The sequence below is a fragment of the Anopheles moucheti genome, chromosome 2 (genome assembly GCF_943734755.1).
Source record: "Anopheles moucheti chromosome 2, idAnoMoucSN_F20_07, whole genome shotgun sequence".
NCBI classification, from domain to species: domain Eukaryota; kingdom Metazoa; phylum Arthropoda; class Insecta; order Diptera; family Culicidae; genus Anopheles; species Anopheles moucheti.
This window is the reverse complement of record NC_069140.1, coordinates 8,096,886-8,120,814: the sequence shown is the minus strand read 5'-3', so window position 1 is coordinate 8,120,814 and position 23,929 is coordinate 8,096,886. Positions and strand designations below refer to the sequence as shown.

The following is a 23,929-nucleotide window of genomic DNA, read 5'->3' as shown; positions in this document are numbered from 1 at the left end:
GTGACCATTTCGTGTGTTTGTGTGTGTGTGTGTGTGTGTGTGTGTGTGTGTGTGTGTTATAGAAAAAAAATGTTATTCGACGATTGATAGACGAGACGATGAAACTGAAAAACCGATGCGAACAAAACGAAAAATTGAACTCTTCCTCTTCGTTCTTCCCTTAAAAGTTCCTTCTTGCTTGAAGTATTCCCTAAAACGAAAAAAAAGAAAAACAATCAATAATTAAAATAAAAAGGAAACTGAAACACTTGCCCGAAGAAAAGTAACGGACGAATACCGACAAAGAAAATTAAAAAAAAAAACACACATGAAGTAAACAATAATAAAGAAGTAAAAAACAAATAAATAATGTTAAATAATATGTTCTCAAAATTTCATGTACAAACCGTAAGAAAGTAAATATAAAAATAGGAAATAAAATCAAACAAAACGAACAAATATAATTGGTTTAATTTCTTCTTATTTCTGTCTACCGAGGATGGTGGTTTTGTTTGCTTTTTCCCCTGTTATCCAGATTATCCATCCGAAGCTTGCGTAGAACGAGACACACCTGCATCGTATGCGCTTCGTTTGGCCATGTTTGTGTTTAAATATTAGTCTGGTGGTTTACGGTACTCTTTTGCAACAACATTCAGAACATGTGAGCAGCCGAACCGATTTCTTTTCTCTCTTGCTTCGGGGTTTCGTGTTATTAAATTAATTGTTCGCTTCCCACCGGTTCGCTTCGCTTCAGTACTGGAAATATGGGAAACAGTGTTCTGTTTTACTCCTCTGCCTGGCTGCTGCTTGCAATTTTTTATGTTGCCTAACATCTCAAGCTGGAACCGAGGGATAGACGGAGGCAAAACAACAAGATTCAGAGAAGGAAAGAAAACGATATAATAATTATGTATATATATATATGATAAGCAATGATCGCATGATCCTGTCGAGACACGTAATATTATTATTCACAGATTCCATTCGGTTTCTACTTTTTTCGCCTTTCTCTCTTTCCTGCCCCCCATTTTCCCCACGGGAATCGGATTGGAAGCGCTGAGCAGGGGGGGGAAAGGGAACCGAGGCCGGAAGGGTTCGTTCGCCGGCGGCACTCGCTCCAACGTGTACAACTTAAATGAGGAAGGAATTAAATTTACATATTTATAATCATAAGTTTACATGTGTGTGTGTGTGTGAGTGTATATACTATATTGCTCTGTCTAAGAGTTCATCAGCATTCATTTACGCACGCCGTGTGATTGCCAACGACAAAATTATAAAAAACCACAGCGAGTAGTACACAAAACTAGAAGAAAAGAACATAAGTTAATCTCTCGCATATTCTTAAATTTGTTCCCCACCTATTTGGCGGTGGTCTCTACAGACCGTAATCGGGTCTTAACCGCCATGGGAAAGGTAAACGAATCGAGGGGGAAGCGTTCGAGATTTCATCCCGAAAAATGGACACCATGTTTTGAAAGATGTGCGTTATCGGATACCACACCGTCACCGTCTGACCATAAAGGGCGGGACTATCTACTAGCACTACTTCTACTACTATTACTACTACTCGCAAATAATAACAAGGGAGGGCGGTTTTGTTGGTTTGGCGTTGCACTAATTGTAAAACAAAAAGGTTTCGCGTGCGAAGATCGCGGTTTCTTGGACACAACACCGTATGACTCGTTGATCGCTATTTGTAGCTTAGGTCCACTACATCTAAATTCAAGTGCTCTTCCTATGTCGCTCTGTCACTCATTTGATGCGTCTGTTCGATTGGATTCGAATTACCAAAAATTAATTCAAAACCGCACGGAAACCGCATACTTTTAGATTATCCCCTCCATTGGTTATCTGTTCTAACACAATGTGATTCCTGTTTACGTTCGTTTTAGATTTGCTTTCACCTTTACATTCCTCCGCGTAAGGAAAAAAGTGTTCTTCCCTAACCAGTTTTTGCTTTTGTATTGTAACATTCATGTACACCATCATCACCAGCCCGAACACATCTCAGAAGCTGGAAGTGGAGATTTGTGGCAGAGAAACAAACAAAGCAGACTAAATTGCGCACTCGTTTTTGCGCATTCGCTTTTTTGTTTTTTGGAGTATTCAAAGTTCATCCCACACATTCATTCGCATCAGTTTTGTCAGTTTCATTTCGCCATTCTATTCTACCGTGTGTATGTGTGTTTGTGTGTGTGTGTGTGTGTGTGTGGTTGTATTTGTGTCATATGATTGATTGTTATAAATTAATTAATGTAAAAAAAACGATAATAAACGGAGATGCCTTTCAATGCACAAATCCGTGGAGACCTGTTTGCCGATCGTTCGATTCGCCGCTGACTAACTGTTTGCTTTGCTAAGCGTGTGTTTGTATTTATGTGTGTGTCGGTGTGTGCGTGGCTCAGTCAGCCAGCCTTTTGACGGGTCATCCACCACCCGTTCCGTTCCTTCGGAGACTTTTTCAAACTAGGATTATTACTGTCGTGACTTAAGCTTAAGATGTGTTTGAGGGGAGGTTTGTGTGCTGTGTTCTTCCTAATGCTGCACTATGACACCCGCGTTTTATCGATCGTACCGATCACGCTCCGCTCTGCCAATGACATAAACGAGCGACGTTCGCTTTGCATACCGTGCGGTCGGCGGACCGTGCATTCTGCTCTGTTGTACATTTCAAACCATGATTGGTTCGTCGTCTCCGGCGGGCGGTCCCGGTCCACCGGCTGCACTACTCGAACCGCCTCCACTACTACCACCACCACCACCACCACCAGATCGTTTGTTGGTACCGGCGGACATCCGGCGTGACACGAGTTTGGCGGTGCTGCCCGACGACGACGATGACATACCGCCACCGCCACTACCCTCCTTTCCCATCCCATTATTGTCTTTCGCGTGCAGGTTCGTGGAGTTGATGGAAGAGCTGGAAGCGGACGTAGAGGTAGCACCGGAACCGGACGGGGTGGTCGTGATGGTTGCTGCACCGGACGTGATCGGCAGTGCTGGTGAACCCTGTATCAATATCCGGTGGTTTGTCGCCGGATTCGTCGTACCGGAACCGACTGTCGATGTAGAGCCGTGATGATGGCCTACCTCGTACCCACCGGACACGCTCCGGATGATGATCGGCTTCTGTCGCTGCAGGTCACTACCACTCCCGGTGCTGCCAGTGCTTCCGCCGACACCGCTACTACTGCTGCTGCTGGTCGTACTGCCACCCAGGCTGTGCGACGTGGTGGAGAGTGTTATCATCGAGTGGCTCAGATTGATATCGGCCCGTTTGCCGGCACTGTTTGCCGTCGGTGCCATCGCTCCGCTACCGTTACCCCCCGACGATCCACCGCCAGTTCCACTGCACCCGCTCGAACCAACACGATCACCTACAGCACCGCCACCGATTGTGCCGTTGCCATTTTGCTGCGACTTTATCATCGATGGTGCCGATGCCGAGGACGAGGGCGTGGAAGAGGCAGTCACGGATGTTGCGGCCGTTGGTGACTGGGGCGAGGAGGCGGACGTGGACCCACTGCCGCGAAGGAAGGCTTCCCGCTCGAGCAGTGTCTGGTGGGAGAGGGATTTCGTCTTCACACCCGGTGCACCCGTGGTCGCACTAGACGACGAACCCATCTTATGGAAGTAGTCCACTCCGGCTAACGCACCACCACTACCTCCCGAGCCTCCCGCTCCGCTCTGATCACGTAACGAATAACTCACAGCCATCGGGACGTCATTATTAAGACTAACATTACTACTACCGCCGTGATCGGAGGGTGCCTGGTAGCGTATCGAGATGCCACTGTCACTAATCATATTGCCTCCTCCGCCTCCACCACCACTACTGCTTACGTCGAGGTCTTTCTCCTTGCTGTTGCTCAAATCGTCCAGACTGCCACCCTCACCGTCCAGATCGGTCGAAAGCAGATCGTCATCCGAGCTGGCGCGCGCCAAACTCGGCAGCGTCGAGGTGAGCAGCGCTTTCTCCTTTCGTATCTCCTGTATATGGCCCTCTAGCAGCATCTCCTCGGTTTCCGTTTCGAGCAGCCCACCTGTCGGCAGTCCGCTGCTACCGCGTGCATTTGCCATCTCCTCGTGCGTGAACACCTTGCTGCTGCGCAGTGTGCTGAGTCGCGCCGTAGCCGTGTGAGCGGCCGTGTCAAGCGTATCAATGTCCGCCAGTGTACTCTTCACGTTTAGCATCTTCTGCGTGATGAGCGTTTCCATACACTTCGTCTGACGGCCGATATCGTTCAGGCTGTCCTGCGCCGGTACGTACCGATTGGTGCGGAGCACACACGGCGCAAACACAATCGCCAGTGAACTGGCCGACATGCGGTTGTACTGTTCCAGCTTCGCCACCAGCGCCAAATGGAAGATTAATCGCTCGAACAGACAGTGATGGGCTGGCGGGATCTTCTTCACCAGCGACAGCAGCGTCTGCACGCGATCGCTACCATCGGACAGATCGGCCGCGCGCAGAAAATCATCGTACCGGTCGAACGTCAGCAGTGGTTCGGGCATTTCGCGCAGGAACGATTTCAGCACGTTCGTTAGCACGTGCACGTTGTACGATTCAAAGTCCATCTCGCCACCGCCACCATCCGCGCTCGTGACCGCACGATCCATCTTGGCCTTCAGATCCTTGATCTTCGAGCTAACACCACTCTTCCGATAGATGCCCTCCGAGTACAGACCGTGCATTTCGATCATCATGATCAGCTTGGTGATCTGGGCCGGTATCTTAACGCCATCGCTATTGCTGCCACAGAGTGCCGTTAGCGGTACGCCGAAAAGCTTCGTCGGAATGCCACCACCGTACAGGGGCTGGCCGTCCGGTCCGCAACCGCCGGCTACCACGGCCGAACCGCTGCCACCAGCACCGAGCAATGAGTTTGGATCAGCGTTGGCGATCTTGTTGCACGATGCTGACTTTTGGTAGCACTTTTTGTGGCAGGTTAGCTTACAGTTTTGGCACACCTGAAAAAAGGGAAAGCATTTTAAATACTGGGGTACGGATGCGGGAGTAACGGGGGACAACTAACCAGTCCACGCTCGATTGGCCACAGGAGAAACTGTTGACATATTTCGCATGCCGTCGCAATGTTGAGTATCGTTAGCTGGAATGTATGTCCTGGTGAAGGAATCAAAGCATAAACCAAAGGTTAGTAAACGAAATGAACATCCCAACATCATCCATCGCCTTCGAACTCACCATTGAACGTGGTATGATCGTCGTGTTTTCGTTTCTTATCCTTCTTTCGTTTCGTTTTCGGTTTTTCCGTTTCGCGCGAGTTCATAAACTCGTTCATAAAGCCACGGAACGCGTTCACGCCCATTGTTAGCGGGAAATCGTTTTTGCGCCCGGACGTCGTTTCGATCACCTGCTCGAAGTTGGCAATCAGATCGCGGTACTTGATGTTCAGCACGTCCGAGTTCTGCCGGTGGGCCACACTGTACTGTGCGACCAGATTGTCCTTGAACTCGCGCAGTGCCTGCTTAAACACGCGATCCACCTCCGACGGTTTCTCGCAGTCGTTCTCCATCTTGCAGATCTTCTGCGTGATGAAGTCCTGCATTAGCTGCAGCTCTTTGGCATCGCTGATGATCTTGTCGGTCGAGTCGGTGTACTCGCGTGTGGACGAGATCTTCTGGCCACTCGCGGAACCGCCCCCGATCGGATGATGCTTGTCGTGTTTGCTCGAGCCGCCGATTCCGCTGCCACCGCCGGCACCACCACCACCGGTGCGAATGCGCTTCGACCGCTTGGCCGCCGCACACTGTAGCGATTTGATGCCACCGTTCTGGATGCACTTGGTGTGCACCAGCACTTTGCAGTCCAGACACCGGTAGCCCTCGTTCACGAACGAATCGATCTCCTGACAGCAGGCGCACCGTTCCGCCTTGTTGATACGCTGCACCTTCCGAAACTGGTGCCCGGCGATGTTGATGCGCGTGCTCGACTGGTACATATCGTTGCCGCGGTTCACCTCCAGCAGCGGGATTTTGTTGGTTGGATCCGAGTTGCGACGTTTGAGCGTATCGCCACCGACGCTAGTGCTGCTGCTGGTGTTACCACTGCCACTGGGATTGCTGGAACCGACCGGGCCACGACGCGTCAGACCGGTGCCGGGATGGTAGCTGACAGCGGAACCGGAACTTCCACCAACCAGCTGCTCCTCGCTGAGATTTGTCGTTTTCATGCGCCGACTGCTAGCGTTGGCCGTGGTGCCTGTGTTTTGATTCATCGCCGATTTGCTTCCAGCCGATAGGACCATATCGCTGCTGTCCGCTTTGGCAAGCGTTGCGCCCATCGGGTACTTGGGTGCCTGATTCGATACGGCACTGTCTTCCGATTTGGCCGTGCCGAGCAGTGCGGCCGCTTTGCCCTTTGGTGTGGCAGTCGTCGTCGTGTAGTAGTTTTGTGCGAAATCATCCGGATATGCCGCCGATACACGCTGACTGCTGGCGGACGCGGATGCTCCCGGGTAGGAACTATTGCTGCCCGTGCTGTACGGCGTAGAGGTGGCCATCTTCACACCCGCATTTCCGACCGGCTGGGCGTTGTTGTTGTACACCGACTGTTGGTGATGATGATGGTGTTGGTGATAGTTCGAGGTTGGTGGAAACTGCAAGTTCTGATAGTTTCCAATGTGGCCCGAGCTTACCAACGGCAGCGAATGGGGCGAATGGGCCAACGAGGATGTCGATTGACTTTGCTGGTGGTGGGAAACCGCGGCCGAAGACGGTTGTTGCTGTTGCTGCTGCTGCTGCTGCTGCTGCTGATGCATATGATAGTTGGAGTTAATTTCGTCGCCCTGCGTGCGCGTACTCGCCGCCAAGCTGCTGTGATGGCTTATGGGCAACGAGTCCCTCCGCATACTGGCCGTCAGCGACGATGGTACCTGGGTCTGGGTAAGCGTTCCGCTGCTTATGCTATTTCGATTGAGATTCCTTGCGGCCGGCGACGACGAAAGGGAACCAGCACCACCACCGGTTCCGGCCGGCGCCCCCACACTATCTAGTCCGGTATTTACAAACACGATTTCAACATTGCTATTACTATAACTATTATTGCTGTGGTTCTGATTTCGAATCATGCCACTGCCGCCGTACGACGCCGTATCACCGTAGCGAAACCGCTGCACGCCCGGCCGACCGATGGCGGATCCACTACTGGCCCCACTGCCAGCCACCGACGATGGGCCAGAATCGACACGCCGTACGGGCAGTTTCACGGTGCTGCTCACACCACCCCGCTCGTACCGATACTTGGCCAGCTCGGTATCGTCGAAGGTGCTCTTGCTTGCCCGCTCAATGTCGTACATACGGAGCGGTCGATCGAGTACGTCTTCCTGGCGCTGCAGGGGAGTTTTCTGATACGAACTGCTGCCACCGATGGGAGCAGAATAGTTCGCGGCAGACGGCGCAGAAGAGGACGCTGCACCGCCAGATATGGCCAGACTTTTGATGTACTTTTCATTCCTATCTAATAGTGCGCTATTCACCGTCGTCGATTGTGCGGGTGCCTTAACCGGATGCATCAGTGCTGGCCGGTTATTCGCCATGTAGTGCGGATCATCAACCAAACCCAAATCTTCGTAACCCTCCTCATCATCCTCGTCATCGTCTTCCTCCTCTCCGACAACTGCCGTCACCGTTGCCTGCCGACTGCCTTGCGTCTCTTCCTCATCATCCTCTTCCCCATCCTCATCCTCATCGTCGTCGATAAAGTCAGCCGACATGCTGTCATCGGCGAAGAGGGCTCGATTTTTGTTCACAATGTCAATGGCCGTCTCGAAGCTACGTCCCACCACCGGTATTGGTTTCTTCCGATGTTCGATCGCCTGTACTACCTCCGGATACGTTGATCCTGCTCCACCACCTCCATACGATCCACCAGCAGCCGTAGAACCGATCGGTTGCTCCACCGGCAGACTTTGGGTCGAGCGAAGTTTGGACCGTTCACGCTGCAACTTCTTGCTGAGCAGCTCCTTGAACCGCGACCGCGCTTGGTTGCCACGGATGCGGGCCTGAATAATCAACACGCCCGTCTTTAGCTTGCCGTACCAATTGCGCACCGTGTAACCGCGCCACGTCGCCTGAATCACCGTGGCGGCATGGTTGCGTATTTTGCGCGTAAACTTCTCCTGCTTCTCGCGCAAATAGTCGCGCCAGTATGACTGGATGGTGCAGGCCGCTGTTCGATACTGGCAATACTTTTTGCGCTGCAGGATCGCACGGAACCAGCGCTGAATGCAGATGATGCTGTCGATGATCTTGGTGTGCAGCGAAATGTCCAACCGTATCTTTTGCGACTCGCGCATATAAATCTTGGTCAGGCCGAGCTGGTAGTGCTGCTTGTTCAAATCCATCGTGCTCATAAAGTCCCGCACATCTTTCTGGGAGCTGACCAGCCCCTTCGGTAGCAGGATGCGGTACAGCTGGATGAATTCCTCATACGTTAGACGTACGTTATAGCCTGCTCGTCTTATTCGGACCGTTTCTAGCATGCCCGTATACCGAAGCTGTAGGGCGAAACAAAAAAAGGTAAATTATGTTAAGTAAAAAATAACAGATTACATGAGAAACACAATGGATAAATAAAATAAATTAATAATAAATAGTTTAAATGGCTAAGTACACATGATAGTTGTTGCAGGGTTTACCCAATCACTGGGACGCTTCACCAATCATTTAAACGCTTCGTCTCACACAACAGTCGTGAACAAGGCGAACAAAAATGTGAGTAATGCAGTGCAATAAAAGTTTAAAAAAAACCAGCCTCACATTCCTATTGCGACATGCAATAAAGGTTGCATCTTTATAGCTCTTAAAACTTGTCGTTTTCCCTCTGATTGTCTTAACGGAAGTATATAAAAAATCGGTTTTAGCAAATTCCTTTTTCGACCTTTTGCTTGTGAGTCAAATTCCATGTATCATTCGACGCTGTTCATTTGCCGATTTTCTCACCCACCTGTGGAGCGACGGATACAGAGGTAATGGCAAGACGGAAACAGTAAAAAAATCCATAAAAACAGTACGATAAGAGAAAAACTTGAAAACGGAAGCCACCGATAGCTATGGTACTTGCGGAACATTTTAAAATCTAGCCGTAAAAATAAATTAGAAAAATGCCACATTTTGATGAAACAAAAAGTTGGACAAACACCAGATATGAGCATTGTGGAGTTTAAAGCAAAGTATAAAATTTGAATTATAATTAAAATGCAGCTGTATGCAAATGATTGTAACATTCTCTCTTCAAAATCGTTCTCTCTTAGACTTGTTCGACATACACACGTCGAAGACTATCCTTCAATTATTTAGCTTACGGTCTTTATTCTGGTACCGCTAATAAAGATATTTATTGTATGTTGCTATTCCTCTGTACCTCTGCTTCGTAATAATTGTGGAACATAAAATACAAGCAGAGGAAAAGGGCTTGAAAAGGAACATACATTAACAGTGTCCTGAGATGTATCTCGTTCTCATTGATAAGATCGTTGTGTATACGTTCGTTCATGTAGAGGCTACAGGAGCCACACGTCCCGAATGTTTGTGCTCGCTCAATAGCAGTGACAGTTAGCTGTTGGTGGTATTTTACACCGGAAACCCGTACTGTAACCTAAGCTTTACGAGTGGTTGCTAATACCCTTTTTGCCCTTCATGTCTGGGACCGTACACTCTAATGGGATTTATGGTATAAAAATCCCTTGATGAAAGCTGGCGTTTCCGGTTATTTTGGTTTTCTGTCACGGGTCAAAAACATGTCTACCCGTCTGGACAACCGGGCGTCACTGGTTGTCTCAGTAGAACGGGACGTGTATTTCGGGGTAGATCGGGTCGCACTTACCACCGCAACCGTGATGGTCATCTTCAGTCGCAGCACTAGCCCGGTCGTCATCAGGAGGGCAATTAGGATGAAGTGTATACAGAAGAGTAGCGCTAGAAACACTAGCCTAACACCAATCTCCGGGTAAAGTCGTATCAACGCAATGGTCATCGTTCACCATCATTAGCACGTGAACAACAGCGAATATAACATATGAAGTATCGTTTCATACGAAACCTCTCCACTTCACTTTTGAACTGTTTTTCATTTACAATACTCCTGTTATAAATAGGAGCTAGAGTCTAACTGTAGATCAAACATTTATTTAAACATGTGTACTGATAGCACTCTCAAATTAAACAGAATCCTTCTAATGTTGTAAAACCAAAGTTCCATCGATCATTCGCACTACACTTTCACAAAACACGTTCGTACCCAACAAAGGTAGAATTCGAACTGAAAGGTAATCATCTGAACAAACCGTGGCACGGACTGGTTGCAAAGGTGTTGGGGTGATCAGGGCAGGTAAAATTCCACAAGGCAAAGCCTGGAAAGATCAACATAGCTGACTCACAACCATTAAACAGATACCATCACACCACTTTGGGCATGTGCAATCGCTATGTTTCTGTGTTCATTTGCCTGTATTTGAAGGAATCTGCAAGTTTGAGCCAGAACGAACAACAATGTGTACGGTCCATCTTTGCTATCTTCGATTCTACTCCATAGCACTTATGTGATGGGAAGCATTTACATAAAGGAATAGCGACTCGATCCTTCAAGATAAGAGGACACCCGTATAAGATATATCCTGTTTAAGTGCTTGTGTCTTATCATTCAGCAATTTATAATACTTCCTGTTTGAAATGTGTGTTATGCTTATTATTATTATGCGTATTGCAAATAATGCACATATTAAACTTTTTTTGTATTTAATAAACTGACTAGTTCGTTTGGTTTTTGTTTTGCATACGTTAGGTTTGGTTTTGTTAAAAAAACATGTTTGAACATAATAATCCTGTGTGTGTCCTGTCTCAACAGAGTTCTTAATGTTCGTTGTCTTACAAAATATGCAAATTTCTCATGTCTTGGAAAATATCATTATGTATTCGTTCGACGTGCACCAAGCAAGAATTGAGGGATAATCGTCACCTAGTGTCATGAGGAATAAGCGTGAGAAATGAAGATATCCATGTGGCAACGTGTGGTTAGATGGTATGGCTTAACTGTTTACCGTATAACGGTCAATTCCTCGATAATACCTCAAGTTTATGACGCCTCGAACATTAGTTGTGAAGGTTGTGACAGCGCGCAACCATGGGATTTTTGGGATGAAATTGCATAAATTTGCAATTTGCTGCACATACCACGTGCAATACCCAACGGGGAAATCACTTTGCCACTTGCAATTCCTAGCAAACCGTTATTATGCCTGATGCCTGATTATGAAATTAACTCTAATGTGTTACCAGCAACGCTTCAAGGACCTGTACACCTCATCCTTTACAACGCTAAAGGCCACAAAAAATACATTCGCAATTATAATGATTCGCACACACATTCCCTGGAATACATCGTTTACAGCTCGAGTTTTCCTGCTATCGTGCTTAAGCTTACGTTCCACATACCTGTCTAGTAACTGTTGCATCATCAAACTGGTTCGGTATTTTGTTCGGGTTCGATTTGATGCACCGAATGAAGAATGGATTTGCCTAAAAAAAAGATATAATTAGCGATTAGCCTGATGGTGCATCATTGCCTGCTAAATTACAAGTATGTACCTGGTTTAGCGTTTCCATCAGTGCGATCAATGAATTTTGAAACTGGGCTGTCACAGTAAGTGGCTGTTTGCGCGTTTTGATGGCGGAGGTTTGGTTGGACAGATTCTGACCGGCCGAAAGCGTTTTCACCGATTGAAGATTCTTGAGTCCCTTTTTCGGGCGCTCTCGAGGACGAAAGGATTTGTTTTTCCTGTTGTTGTCGTAGTGGTTAAAGCAGAAAGGAAATATTAGCTAATATGAAAAGGATGAACAATAAAAATAAATCCTGCAATTATGGAAGATCTGCCACATAGCAGGGTTTTTAGTAAAAGCAGTATTGCTTCGAGAATAAAAAACAATAAAACCATTCGCTCCGGTGTTCTAATGGAGCGATGACTGCATTGGCTTTTTAATCTATCAATTTTGAATTTAGAATATAAAAATCACACGTTCACACACATACAAAAATCCACCAAGCTACGAGTAACAATCCAATCAAAAAGCAGAATAAAAACACGTTACATAGAGGCATGGACAAGTAAGGAAAAGAATGGAAATCGATCAATTTCACCATTGTATAGCAACGAAAGCAATCAAAAACAGAACGTAACGGTTGATTTGAAACAGAACAATGCGTAACCAATGCATAGCGACATTTGCCAAATATAGAACAATTATAAACTCCCTACTAATCACTGATTGGATCTAGGGGATGATTGAGGAACCGGTGTCGAATGCGAAAAAAGGAAATGAGCGAATGGATGTGTGCGCCGTGGCGTTTTGGTACAACGTCTCTTACATTACGATCTGCGACGCACGAGCCATTACGTCCTGGCCGGAGCGTTCAAACCGGTTCCGAGCCGCTGCCGACCCAAACCCGTATCCTTTGCCACTAGTGGCTCCACCGCCAGCCTGTGCAGCACCACCGGAAGCGTTTGCGTTTGTCGATGATTTGCCATTTCCCCCACTGCCGTAAGCCGAAGAAAGGGACGAGGCAGACCCCGATTGCTGATGTTTCGATTGGTACTGTGGGGCATGATCCTGCTGCTGGTGGCACTCGTAGTTCAGCTTGCCGTCGGGGAAATTTTTGTTGTTGAACGCAAAGCTCGACCATGACCGGCGCGGTGTACCTCCAGTACCGCCCGGTGACGACGAACCGATCCCACCATAACCGGCATTCCCAAGGGACTGTCTATGGTAGGACAGATTGCTACCGGGTGAGCCGGACTGGTTGTTACTATGGCCCGATGTGATATCGCTCATGGCATTGCTGATGCGTTTGCTGCACGCACGGAATTCGTGGACCGGTTGAACGATGGCATGGTATGGAGGGGGTTGTGATGTTTTGATCCCGCAGCAGATCGATTGAATGGCATGGTGATAATGATGAGAGGAGGCACACGATAACGATACACCAGGGATACACACGCACACGAAGACACGGGCACAGAGGCATACATAATGTTTGTCATGGTGGGCAGGATGAAAATAAATCAAGAAAGGAAAATAAACGTAAAATGTGAATTATGCTTACAAAATTATACAGCAAGGGTAATGGTATAAACAAAATAAACAGATACTATTCGCTGGACCATACGGTCCTACTTGGTTTCATATTGTTAGTAGTGGCTACTGGTAGCATTTAAAGCGATCGACAAAGCATTGAGTACGTACGGATGAATATTGTTAAATCACGAGTTAGTTAGAGTATTCTGTTGTATATTAGACATGGTACAATATAGTTTCTTTTGATTATCGCACAAATATGAAGGTTTTAAAATAATTTTTAACAATTCATTTACAGCTGCTAAGGAGCTACAAAAGCTCTCTGTTCTCGCCTAAATTTACGCCACGATCTCTGCAATAGCACAATCTAACATATTCAATTTGGCAGTTAGCAAGTTGGAAAACGCACTTATTCCACTGTAGTGCGAATCACACATTTACAAATACACACACACTTATAAAAAAGGAGCGCACTGTTTACGGTTAATCAATGATGCACAATACTGTACACATCGCGTTACATACTACACGGTGGTGTGCACGGCAAATGTAAAAACGTATCTTTCTAATTCAAACCCACACAGCAAAAAAAAACAGACAAAAACGGAATTAGGTACAATAGCGCGAGCCCGACCGCAAGCATTTGCTAGTGGCAGATCACACATTTGCTTCCGGGGCTTTCTCTCTCTCTCTCTTTGTCGTCCGAATCGCTTACGGCCAATTTTTGCGGCGCTCCCTCTGGCCCCCTTTGCCTGCGGCCGACTTTGTCGAATAGTTACGGTACCGGTCCAGCATACCACCGTCCCGAACCGGGCGCCTTGAACAGAAAAGTTTCCTGCTGGAACACGGAACAGAACAAGTAAGAGTAAATTCTATTACATTTTTGTTGGTGCTATTTTTTTTCTAGAAATGGCAATGGTTTGAGAGCCTTTACACTCAGTTAGTCCAAATCAGTTACAAACGCTTACACTTCTGACTTGTAGGCATAGAGAGAAAAAATGGCAAACGTCGTAAATGCCTTTCGAAGACCCGTGCTGTGTCAGACAGACGAAGCTGAAATGTGGGAGTTCCAGCAATGTAGTAGGGATATGTTGTTAGGTTTTGGTGCTTTTTGCAGATAAGCCATCATTGTAATTGTAAACAAGAACATATGATAAACATGATAAGATTATATAGTTGAACATGAAATGTGAAACACGATGCTATGAATGTCAGGAACGATTAGGCACAGGGAACGGCTAACTAACCGACGCCGAAGAATATTATGCAAACGAACGGTGCATGGAATTCGTATCAGAAGGCTACAGAAATATAAATCGAATTGTTTCAAGAGAACGAACTTAAACACACAAAAAACACTTATTACTAACGAGTAGAAACGAGGGATGGGGGACGAATAACAAGAATGAAGCAGAAAAGATATTAGCACGAAGAATAACGAATATACAACAAGAACACAGTTAGATAGATTAAAAACCACTTTCACTTTCGGCTTTAGCTTTCTTTGAAAAGCAACAATCTTAAATTGGTTGGTGTGTTGTTTAGAAGAGGTATAGTTGCACTTACGCAATTCGATTGATTGTTAGGTTCACCGATGAGACCGTCACGAGATGGCTACAGAATCACCAATACACCACCACCGAAGAAAGGAGGAACCAATGTGATCATACAGTGTGGCAGAGAGGGAGAGATAACATTTGTTACAGGATTTTAAAACCGATGTGATAGATGGAAAGAACACAACGAAATGTTAAAAGGACAAACAACCCAGAACAATTTTCACCATGTCAGGAAGAACGGACCAAAAAAAAAACATATGACAATAATCAAGGAGTATATTGGAAAAGATATCGTAATTCACGGGGAGAAGATAGAGGAAACCCCCAAAGGAAAAAGGATCAGGATGAAACAGGTAAAGAAAGAGAAAGAGAGAGAAAAGAGAGAACACATCATGATCAATACCGAAATGTAACATGGCGTGATGCAAATGAACAACTTCCACCCGAAATCCCTCCATCACCACAATACCAAATGGACATTAACGAAACAAACATCGAACATCGTTGCGCGTTGCTTAGTAAATCTGAGAGCGCTTGAACAATGTACACCCGTAACGGGATCTACTGGCACGGGTATTCCTTACCTTACGATACTATCGTTCGGTGCACGGTATCGTGTCTTCGTTGCCAACTTGTTGAACGACATGTCGGCGCGTTCCTTCCGATGCTTAATGCCAGCAGACCGGAATGCAAAATAGCCGCGAAAAAAGGCTCGCAAAATCGCCCACCTAAACACGGCTACCGGGTCCGCCCCGACCAGTTCGCGCACGAACGCCATGCTCGAATTTTTCAGCACGCTCACAATGTCCTGCCGCATTAGATCGAGATTCTTTTCACGCATTTCGGCAACCTAAAATGAGATTCGGAAGGCAGCACGTTACAGTACGGAATTTTTGAAGCGGATGTATGTTGAAGATCGGGATGTTGTTGCTTACCTGATATTTCACCTTGCCCGCGTAATGCTTAATGATAAATGCGTTCTCTTTGCGCTGTGGCTTTTCGTAAAATGCATTATCCTTGTGAACACTGTTGAACTTTTGCAGTAATGTTTCGTTTGTGGCACCGGGAAAACTAAAACGGACAAAATGTGTTATGGTGTGCGCGCTGTTAGTCAACAGGTGACGGATACTCACTTGCACAGATCGTCCAGTATACACAGCAAACCGGATGGTTTCGATTCAAACAGCTGCAAGCAGCCGTAATTGTCTAGAAATTCTATATCAGTCCATTTAATTCCCTCGCGTTTGTATTCTTTTTGTTCGTACTTGAACACGTGCTGCAAAGAGAAATAAGCGGCATATTAGAGCCTCTGAAGGATCCTGCCCGATGATACACATTCGTCCAACGCATTGCGCATACCAGATTGAAGTAATACTGTAAATGCTCGTTCGCGTAGTTAATGCACAGCTGCTCGAAGCTATTCTGGGGTCCAAAATCCTCAAAACCGAATATGTCCAGCACCCCGATCGAGTGACCCGTATGCAAGACCTGATCCTTGTTCAGCAGCGCATGATTCACCTGCAGCACGATCCAGTCGAACAGCGCCCCGTAAAGGCACTTGGCTAGCGCATCCCGGGCAGCGATCGCTTCCGGTAGCTTGTACTGCATGATTAGCGTTTCACCGCTTGCCTTCACGCGCTTGGATGTGAGCGCCGACATCAGCGTCTCCTGCTTGACGCGCAGCAGCTCCGATATGAGACCGACCACGTCCGGGTTTCGCACCTGCACGCTTTCGTCGTGATGGTAGGTGGACTTCTTCGGGAAGAACTCCACATTACCGAGCAGCAGTACGGCCGACAGTACGTTAAACAGTCGGCGTTGCTTCTCCGCCGAAAAGCCCACCATCTCCATGCTCTGTTTGAGGCGCGAGAACTCATACTTCTCGTCACAGTTCTCCAGCGTGAGATTCTTTGCATTCAGGTAGTGATACTTGTCCGCCGGCAGCAGATGTAGCGCATCCCGTTCGGTATCGGTGGCACCGGACAGCAGATAGTAGAACACGTGATAGTTGCGCTCGTAGTGGCCCTGCGAAACGATGCGGCTCTTCTCGAGCAGATACTTCTGGACAACCGCACCCTGTACCATGCCATTCTCGCGGTAATTCACTTGGATAAACTTTCCGAACCGACTGCTATTGTTGTTGTGAGCCGTTTTTGCATTGCCGAACGCTTCCAGGACGGGTCCGGCACTGAGGATGGTTTGCTCCACGCCCGACCCGTGGGCGCCCTTCTGCGAGAGTGCAGTTAAATGGTGCAGCAGAAAGTTGGTGCTTTCGGTTTTGCCGGAACCGCTCTCGCCGCTGATAACGATACACTAAAATAGAGTGGAAAGAAAGGGAAAAAATCATATTAGTGACAGGTACTGCATATAAAACAAATGGGACTACAATTAATGCCAAACTCCAAAGAAAGCTGCTGTTCTTAAGAAACTTAATCTACAACAAGTTTTGAATGTTCGATAACATTCCACTAAATTTCGTAATTCTCGCAATGTTTTAAAAACTTTCTCCTCATCGAAATAGCTAGTGAGTGAGTACAACACACACACACACAAACAACCTGACCCTCACATTACTACTTTCTCTTCCGTGGTGTAAGTGTAATAAAGCATGTGACTTGCGCCAAAAACATATGTACAACTGCTGCAAAAAAGTAATACATATCTATACCAAATACGTACAAACAACCTCTCGTGCCATGCAAATGGGCGAACATTGCAAACTCCACAACCCGCTTGAAGTGTTGCTACTGTCGCGAAAGAGGCAGCTTAGACGGTAGTGACGAGTGTGTGCATGGTGGTAGTGACTTAGCCGCTACAAGATACCATAAAAAAGCCCCTGACGCCATACCCTATTCATTCATAACTCGTTCCGACCATTCATTCGCCATTTCGTATGAATGCCACGGTCGGACATCGTCATCAACTCGGTGTGCGCTCACGTCACGTCAACTTTTGCGGCCCCGGAAGCAAAGGCTATTCCCATCTGGGGGAGAGTCCACCTACATGTACCGGGGAGTAGTACCACTACTCTTCATACCTCCACAAACCAGAAGATCTGGTCTAGTATTAAACAATTTACAATTCTCCGAAGAGTAACACGAGGTAGCAATGTCTATTAGGGTCTTTTTAACCACGAAACCGCCCTGAACGCTCGGCTAGCATTTAAGCAGTGTGCGGGATTATTTGTTTGGTGATACGCCTTATTGATCAGTCTGGTCGCGTTCGTCGCGTTTCATGGCAGAGTGTCAATTTGCATAGGCATCTTTCTGCACACAGACCGTACCACCATCGACGAAAGGTTGTTGTTAGTGTCGGCTAGTGTTCTGCTTGATGATAGGACATTTGAAACGTCCGCGCCAATATTCTTATTAGTTAACTGTTGCTTTAGACACTTTTTTGCCATCTTGAATCTTGAATCGAAACCAGCCACAGGGAATCTGTGGAAGAATCTGCACGAACCTACGATGCGAATAATTCCAATTCTTCGATTCGGTTATGCTTAAATTCGAAGTTACGGCTAGTCGTCATTAATTCACGTCCTTCCTTTCGTCAGGTACACAGCAGGTAATTTACTGCGTAACATTAAGAAACACACGTCAATAGTCTTATGTTAAAAAACATCCTTTTTTCAACAAACAATGCTGAATGTTCTGCAAGGCAGCTTTTTTTGTCGCTAAAGTGGAACCGCGTTAGAATGGCCATGAAAGGACCCCTTAATCACGGTGTTGTCTTGCACGGAATGGATGAATAAGATTAATTAAACTCCAATTGGAAGTGGATAAAGAATCCAAAGAATGCATCGCCGCACACATCGCCGTCGTGGGGGAAGAGCGATAATAATAATAATGAAAAAAAAAACTGCAAGCTGGCTAGCTATAACCAACGTCGTCGTACTCCCCCATCGAAAGAATAAGCATCACGCGCGCCAAGAGTGTGGCAAACAACGCACAGCCAAACGTAGCACCTGAGCAGTGCCTGGCCCGGACTGGCCTGGTAATCGAATCGTAAAACGCAAATGCATCGTGGTGCCATTTTGCAGCATCGGTTGCAAAAGAAGATGGAGTGAAGAGGAAGTGTATAGAGCCCGAGCCCGAGAAGTGCCACAGTGCGGGGTGGCGTGCTGGTGGTGCTAGTTGAGATGTTGACGATGCAGTGCTGGGCAGCGATGATGACGGCATCACTATGCTTTGAATGTTACGTTAGTGTATGGACAGATGGATGGAGTGAAGTGACAAGTAATAAAATTTATCTTCTCGCTTAATCCTCGTCCGTGCCGAAGATGGAAGTGGAAGCGCTTGGTGGTTGTTAGAGCCATCCGGCAAAGACGTTTCATATCTGGCTAATGTCCGTACCTTTCGTATACAAAAAGGCTATTGTAGCTTTGTGATTCGAACGAACCGCAGCAAAGAACCATTTTAAATTGTACAATTTTAGGTAATTTGCAACGTGGGGATTTTAAAATTTGGGGACTAAAGGCAAATCTCGCGATAAAGCAATGTAATATTCATCTGTCTACACTAACCCACAAAGCCAATGTGAAATATGATGTGTGCTGGAGTAAAAACCAAACTGGGAAAAGATGAAATGCAAAGTATCACCATGAAAAGTGCAACGTCTGTCGAGCGTCTCGCATTCCCTTCCAACAACTAGCGCTAACATTAAAGGATCTCAGCATATTTCTGAACTGCTGAGAACACAGATGCAACGCACGAGAAAGATCATAGCTCATTGCAGCACCCAATGCAACGGTATTGCAATGGCACAAATACACGTTCGTGCACAGGCCACAAAGATGCATAAAAGCAACTGCACCGCGCACCGCACACCGTAGGAGAACTGACAAGAGAGCTTTTATCGTTCGTTCGTGTAATAGATGCGAGCGATTGTCCACAGCGACGGAACGGTTGAAGTGTGCATGTAGGTATATTGCTGACCCCTTGCCGCTCTCCGTTAAGTGCATTGATGCTGCCAGCGGCAATGATGACGGCGATGATGCTGCAAATGCCGTGCATAATGATGTCGCTAAATGAAGAAACACATAGCAGCAGCACCGTTTTCTACAGTGGCTCTTCACGGTGGTTCCGGGCATTACAAAGCGTACAGAACTGTCTACGTCGAGCAAGGGGCGTCGAGAAAAACATACCGTTCATCTAGGCCCATGCTATGGCGGTGCTGGTGTACACAGATCAATTAACTGTGTATGATTCAATTGAACTGTTGCCACAGCAATTCCACAGAAAGGGTGTATATCCCCCATTCCGGTGGAATCGATAGCAAACCCCCGTTCTCAGCGAGAAGGGATTTCGAAACACATTATTCACGAGAGTAGGAAAAATATCGATCCGCACTCTAAGCACATTCCAGGCATTCTAAATAACTTTGAAAAATAATTACAAGATCCCTCATTGTGGACAGTTGTGAGGTGAAAAAGCTATCTCTAACGCTTAGGTTATAACGCGCTCTGATAACTTGCTCGATGGCATTTGTTGCAGCGTTGTGCACAATTAATCTTTAGAGAAGAGTCATTTAAATTAAACTTTAGTGAGGAGTCATTTAAATCGAGAATAGACTTTAAAAAAAAAACATGAATCTTCAGAGCAGTGACGAATCATGCCTCTTGGAGTATTCACTGGAAGCGACCATAGCACCAACCAATTTATACCCATACTGTACGTCACGGCAGCGTACCTGGTTGCGTTTCTCCTTCAGCATGTTATAGTAAGCGTTGTCCGCGATGGCGAAGATGTGCGGCGGCAGGATCGGTCCGATCCGCTGATTCTGGTACAGCCGCACATACTTTGGATTGTAGATTGGATGAAACTTGAACGGGTTCACGGCGATCAGGATGCTGCCGACGTACGTGTAGATGTGGCCGGCCTCAAACCGCTGACGGAGGTTCTCGAGTAGTGTTGCTTCATTAAGATCTATGCAGGAAAACGGAATGAAATAAAGGTAAGTGAAGGACTTTCCAATCTTATTGAGAAATGTCTTGGTCTTACCTGGTAGTTGGCACAGGTCAGGATATTCTCTATTTTCTTTTTGCAACAAAAATGGTATAAAATCTCTAAGTATCTGTGGATCGAGTCCGTAACTATCTAGCCAAGGAACGTCGGTTTGTATTTCACGTAGATAGAATCTGCAACGAAACAATGAGAAAGAAAGGAATTGAATAAAACAATAAAGATATTTTAAACGAACATTTTGAGCGATTTCTTCCAGACTTCTGCAACTTCTGCGTGAAAGAGGCTCAGTTAGTCGGAAAACTTAGTATATAAGCTAATACTTAGCCAAAACAATCTAAATTTCAGTGAGGCTGTTGAATTTTACAAAAACAAACCCGTTGACTTTGATGATTCATTCGGTCCAGCCATTGCACATTGTAACGAATAGGACAAATATGATTACCATTCGAAAAGGAAGTGAGAACAGCTCAAACCAGACCCATCCCATTCCTTTCGATTTCAATTCCATCGCGACTAGCCGCACCAGTCACACCCAAGCACACACGCAGATTTAACCCACACTAATGACTGTTTGCTTTTCCACCTCCTCAAGGCAGATCATCAAGAAAACTGTCTGCAGTACCATGGGGCGCAGAGAAGAAAGTGGTCCATAGATCGCAGACGGGTACAGGCCACTCGAGACGGTTCCGATTGTTCCGATTGAGAGTTGTATTGCACCACCGTCGTGCAATATACTTAAAAACAAATATGACTCATTGCGATCTTCTACCAACCTCGAATCGACCCGTAGGACGAAGTGGGTTGGTTTCACTCTCTCTGTTACCGGTGCGATCATCATCGCCGAAGGTGTCGAGAATTAAATTGTAAGAAAGCAACCAGATGAAAGTCAACCGCAACAAATGCGCCAAATAAAATGCACGCAATACGAGCGAAAGGCAATGCGCAATCACAATCAAGCGGTGATCAAGAGATCGACCAAACGAACCAACCGAATGGGTGAATGTCAATAGCGTGGAGCGATTGTACTAAGTTGCATGGTAATAAAAACGGTAAAGTGAAGGGAAAAACAGAACACTTCTAGATTAAATATGGTGGTGGAATTAATATATCCTTGTCATTGGTTTACGATGGCTAGCTCAGGTCCCATTAGAGAACGTAAAGGAAACACACGCATCGGCTAATCGAACCCACAAACAGTGGTCTGGTCGTCCATTGAGCTGAGACTTCTGGTGGGGGGTTTTGTTGCAACACTTATTAGCTAAACTTCACCATAAAGGATAATTAGCAAACTATAAATTCTGACGGGATGTGGTGTGGAATTTGGAGAAAAAAAAACACCATCTTTTAGTACTAAATTAATTCCGACCCGGCATCGCCCCTCATCGCACACGTTGCTTGGCGTGATTAATTACGGTTGCGTGACGATGAGTGAATAAATCACACACAATGCTCATTTCCGACGCTGCTACTGCGTACTGCTCATTTCCGACGCTGAAGGTAACACTTTAACAGATCATATAGCATGATTTTACGAGAGCTAAGTAGCGAACTATGTCTTGATAGTTTTGAAAATATGATCCGCTGGTAAACACGCGTAAATAATGTCCGTTTATAAACAATCCCAGCACACGGAACACGCGCGGTGTGGTCTTTGTTCCCGCAGGATCCGACGTGACAACCAGTGACGTCTTCCCTCCAAAAGCGCGATAATTGGAGCACCACTTTCGGCAGATAGTCCAAAAATATGCCTCAAACCTGTCACAGGCAGATGCGGCATGCTACTCGGGACGTATTGAACCACCACGAAGCTACGAGCGACCGTGATGATCGTTTACCACATCATTTTGACGCATCGTTCATACTGGCCAGGCGTAAAACCTAACGGCCATAACGTCCTCCACACGTCAATGGGCCGCATCTCCTTTTATCCGTCCAGTATTTCACGCGCCTTTAAAACAGTTTGAGAAAACACAGCTGACCCTAACACGCAGCAACGTGAAAAATCGACGACTTTAACACGATCAAACTCACTCCGAGCAGCCATTCGGGTCTGCTGCTGCTGCTGCTCGTGGGTCATCTCACCTTGCTCACCGTCCAAACGTGTTAAGATTTGCGGCGCACAGGGTATTGTAAATTTTACGCGAGATTATTTTTGTTGTTTCAAACATTTACCGTGCGAGGTTTGCTTATTGCTGTGGTCTGTGTATCGACCAGCGCATTTTAACAAAACATCCACAAACCGAAGCGCGAAGGAAAAGCGCGTTTGCTTCGTTTGCCAGGAAAAGCCGCCCGTGCTGTTGTTACCTTTCGGTCGGTAAAGATTTCCCGTCGTTCGTATTTTCGTGATGATAAATGTCATCGGAACCGTCAAAACACAGGGCACAGTAAAAAAATGTATGGGCGAAGGTCGTTAGCATCGGTACCGGCCTAAAGTGACAGCACATTTAACGACGACGACGATCAACGACGCTCCGGCAATCTGGCAATGCGCGATGATGTGCAGGGAAAGAAAATACACAATAAATTTTAAACCATAAAAAAAAATCACCCACAAGACCAGATTTCATGTCAATTACGCTCCCGGGTAGCAGCGTGCGGCCGTACTCGTTAGTATCCGTTTTCGGGTTGCTTTTTGCTGTTTGCTTCGAAATCAAGCTGACAAGCATTTATTCAAATTGCATTCATGCGACGCCCATGAGGAGGATGTACCCTTTAAGACACGCACCTTCTCCGCCACTAGGTGAACCACGTAAGACGCCATTTATATATCACAAAGACAGTGAGAATGCAGCTGCATCTCAGTGAGGATCGCATTTTCCCTCGCTGATGCCCCCCTTTGGTTTGGCTTAGACAAATCCTCCCCATTGTCTGTCCTCCTGCTGGCTAGCAGTGAAGGTGAAAAATTCCATCAAATGCTTCTCGCCTACCTTAAAATTGTGTGGAAAACCAGAGCGTAGCTGTGGTCGTGCAGCTGGGTCAGTTGCCAACAATATATTGGCAAACGCAGTGGGCGTAACACGTTCGGTGGTCTGGTATTGTGCAATGTGTTGCTGCACGATCATTTGGGATTAAGATAGAATATGAGCAATATAAATATGTCCCGCTTATAAGAGGCTGAATTTGTAAATAAGATCCTGGGTCTGGGACGTCCAAAACTTTCTGAGATCGTTGGGCAATCAAAAAAAGACATTAGTTTGAACGCTACCTTTAGTTGAAGAGTAGTAAACCAAAGTAGTTGTACGATTCACTTACCATCGTACTTTATTTTAGACTCACCAGACTCCGGTGGACTGGTCATGTTATTAGAATGGCATCAAAATGTTTAGTTCGAAT

General features: G+C 46.5%; 1 protein-coding gene across 1 annotated transcript in view; it reads right to left on the bottom strand.

The window, feature by feature from the left end:
* Positions 1–402: 402 nt before the first annotated feature.
* LOC128299417 (unconventional myosin-IXa-like) overlaps positions 403–23,929 on the bottom strand; it is a 35,572-nt gene continuing 12,045 nt past the window's right edge. The window contains exons 4-16 of the mRNA XM_053035377.1: positions 20,633–20,769; positions 20,322–20,557; positions 15,993–16,946; positions 15,767–15,909; positions 15,569–15,704; positions 15,218–15,483; positions 14,641–14,688; positions 12,368–12,850; positions 11,590–11,779; positions 11,437–11,520; positions 5,189–8,501; positions 5,019–5,107; positions 403–4,953 (exon numbers count right to left, since the gene is read on the bottom strand). Of these exons, the coding sequence (XP_052891337.1) occupies positions 2,653–4,953; positions 5,019–5,107; positions 5,189–8,501; positions 11,437–11,520; positions 11,590–11,779; positions 12,368–12,850; positions 14,641–14,688; positions 15,218–15,483; positions 15,569–15,704; positions 15,767–15,909; positions 15,993–16,946; positions 20,322–20,557; positions 20,633–20,769 (8,380 nt within the window). The 3' untranslated portion in view covers positions 403–2,652. The remainder of the gene's footprint in view (positions 4,954–5,018; positions 5,108–5,188; positions 8,502–11,436; positions 11,521–11,589; positions 11,780–12,367; positions 12,851–14,640; positions 14,689–15,217; positions 15,484–15,568; positions 15,705–15,766; positions 15,910–15,992; positions 16,947–20,321; positions 20,558–20,632; positions 20,770–23,929) is intronic.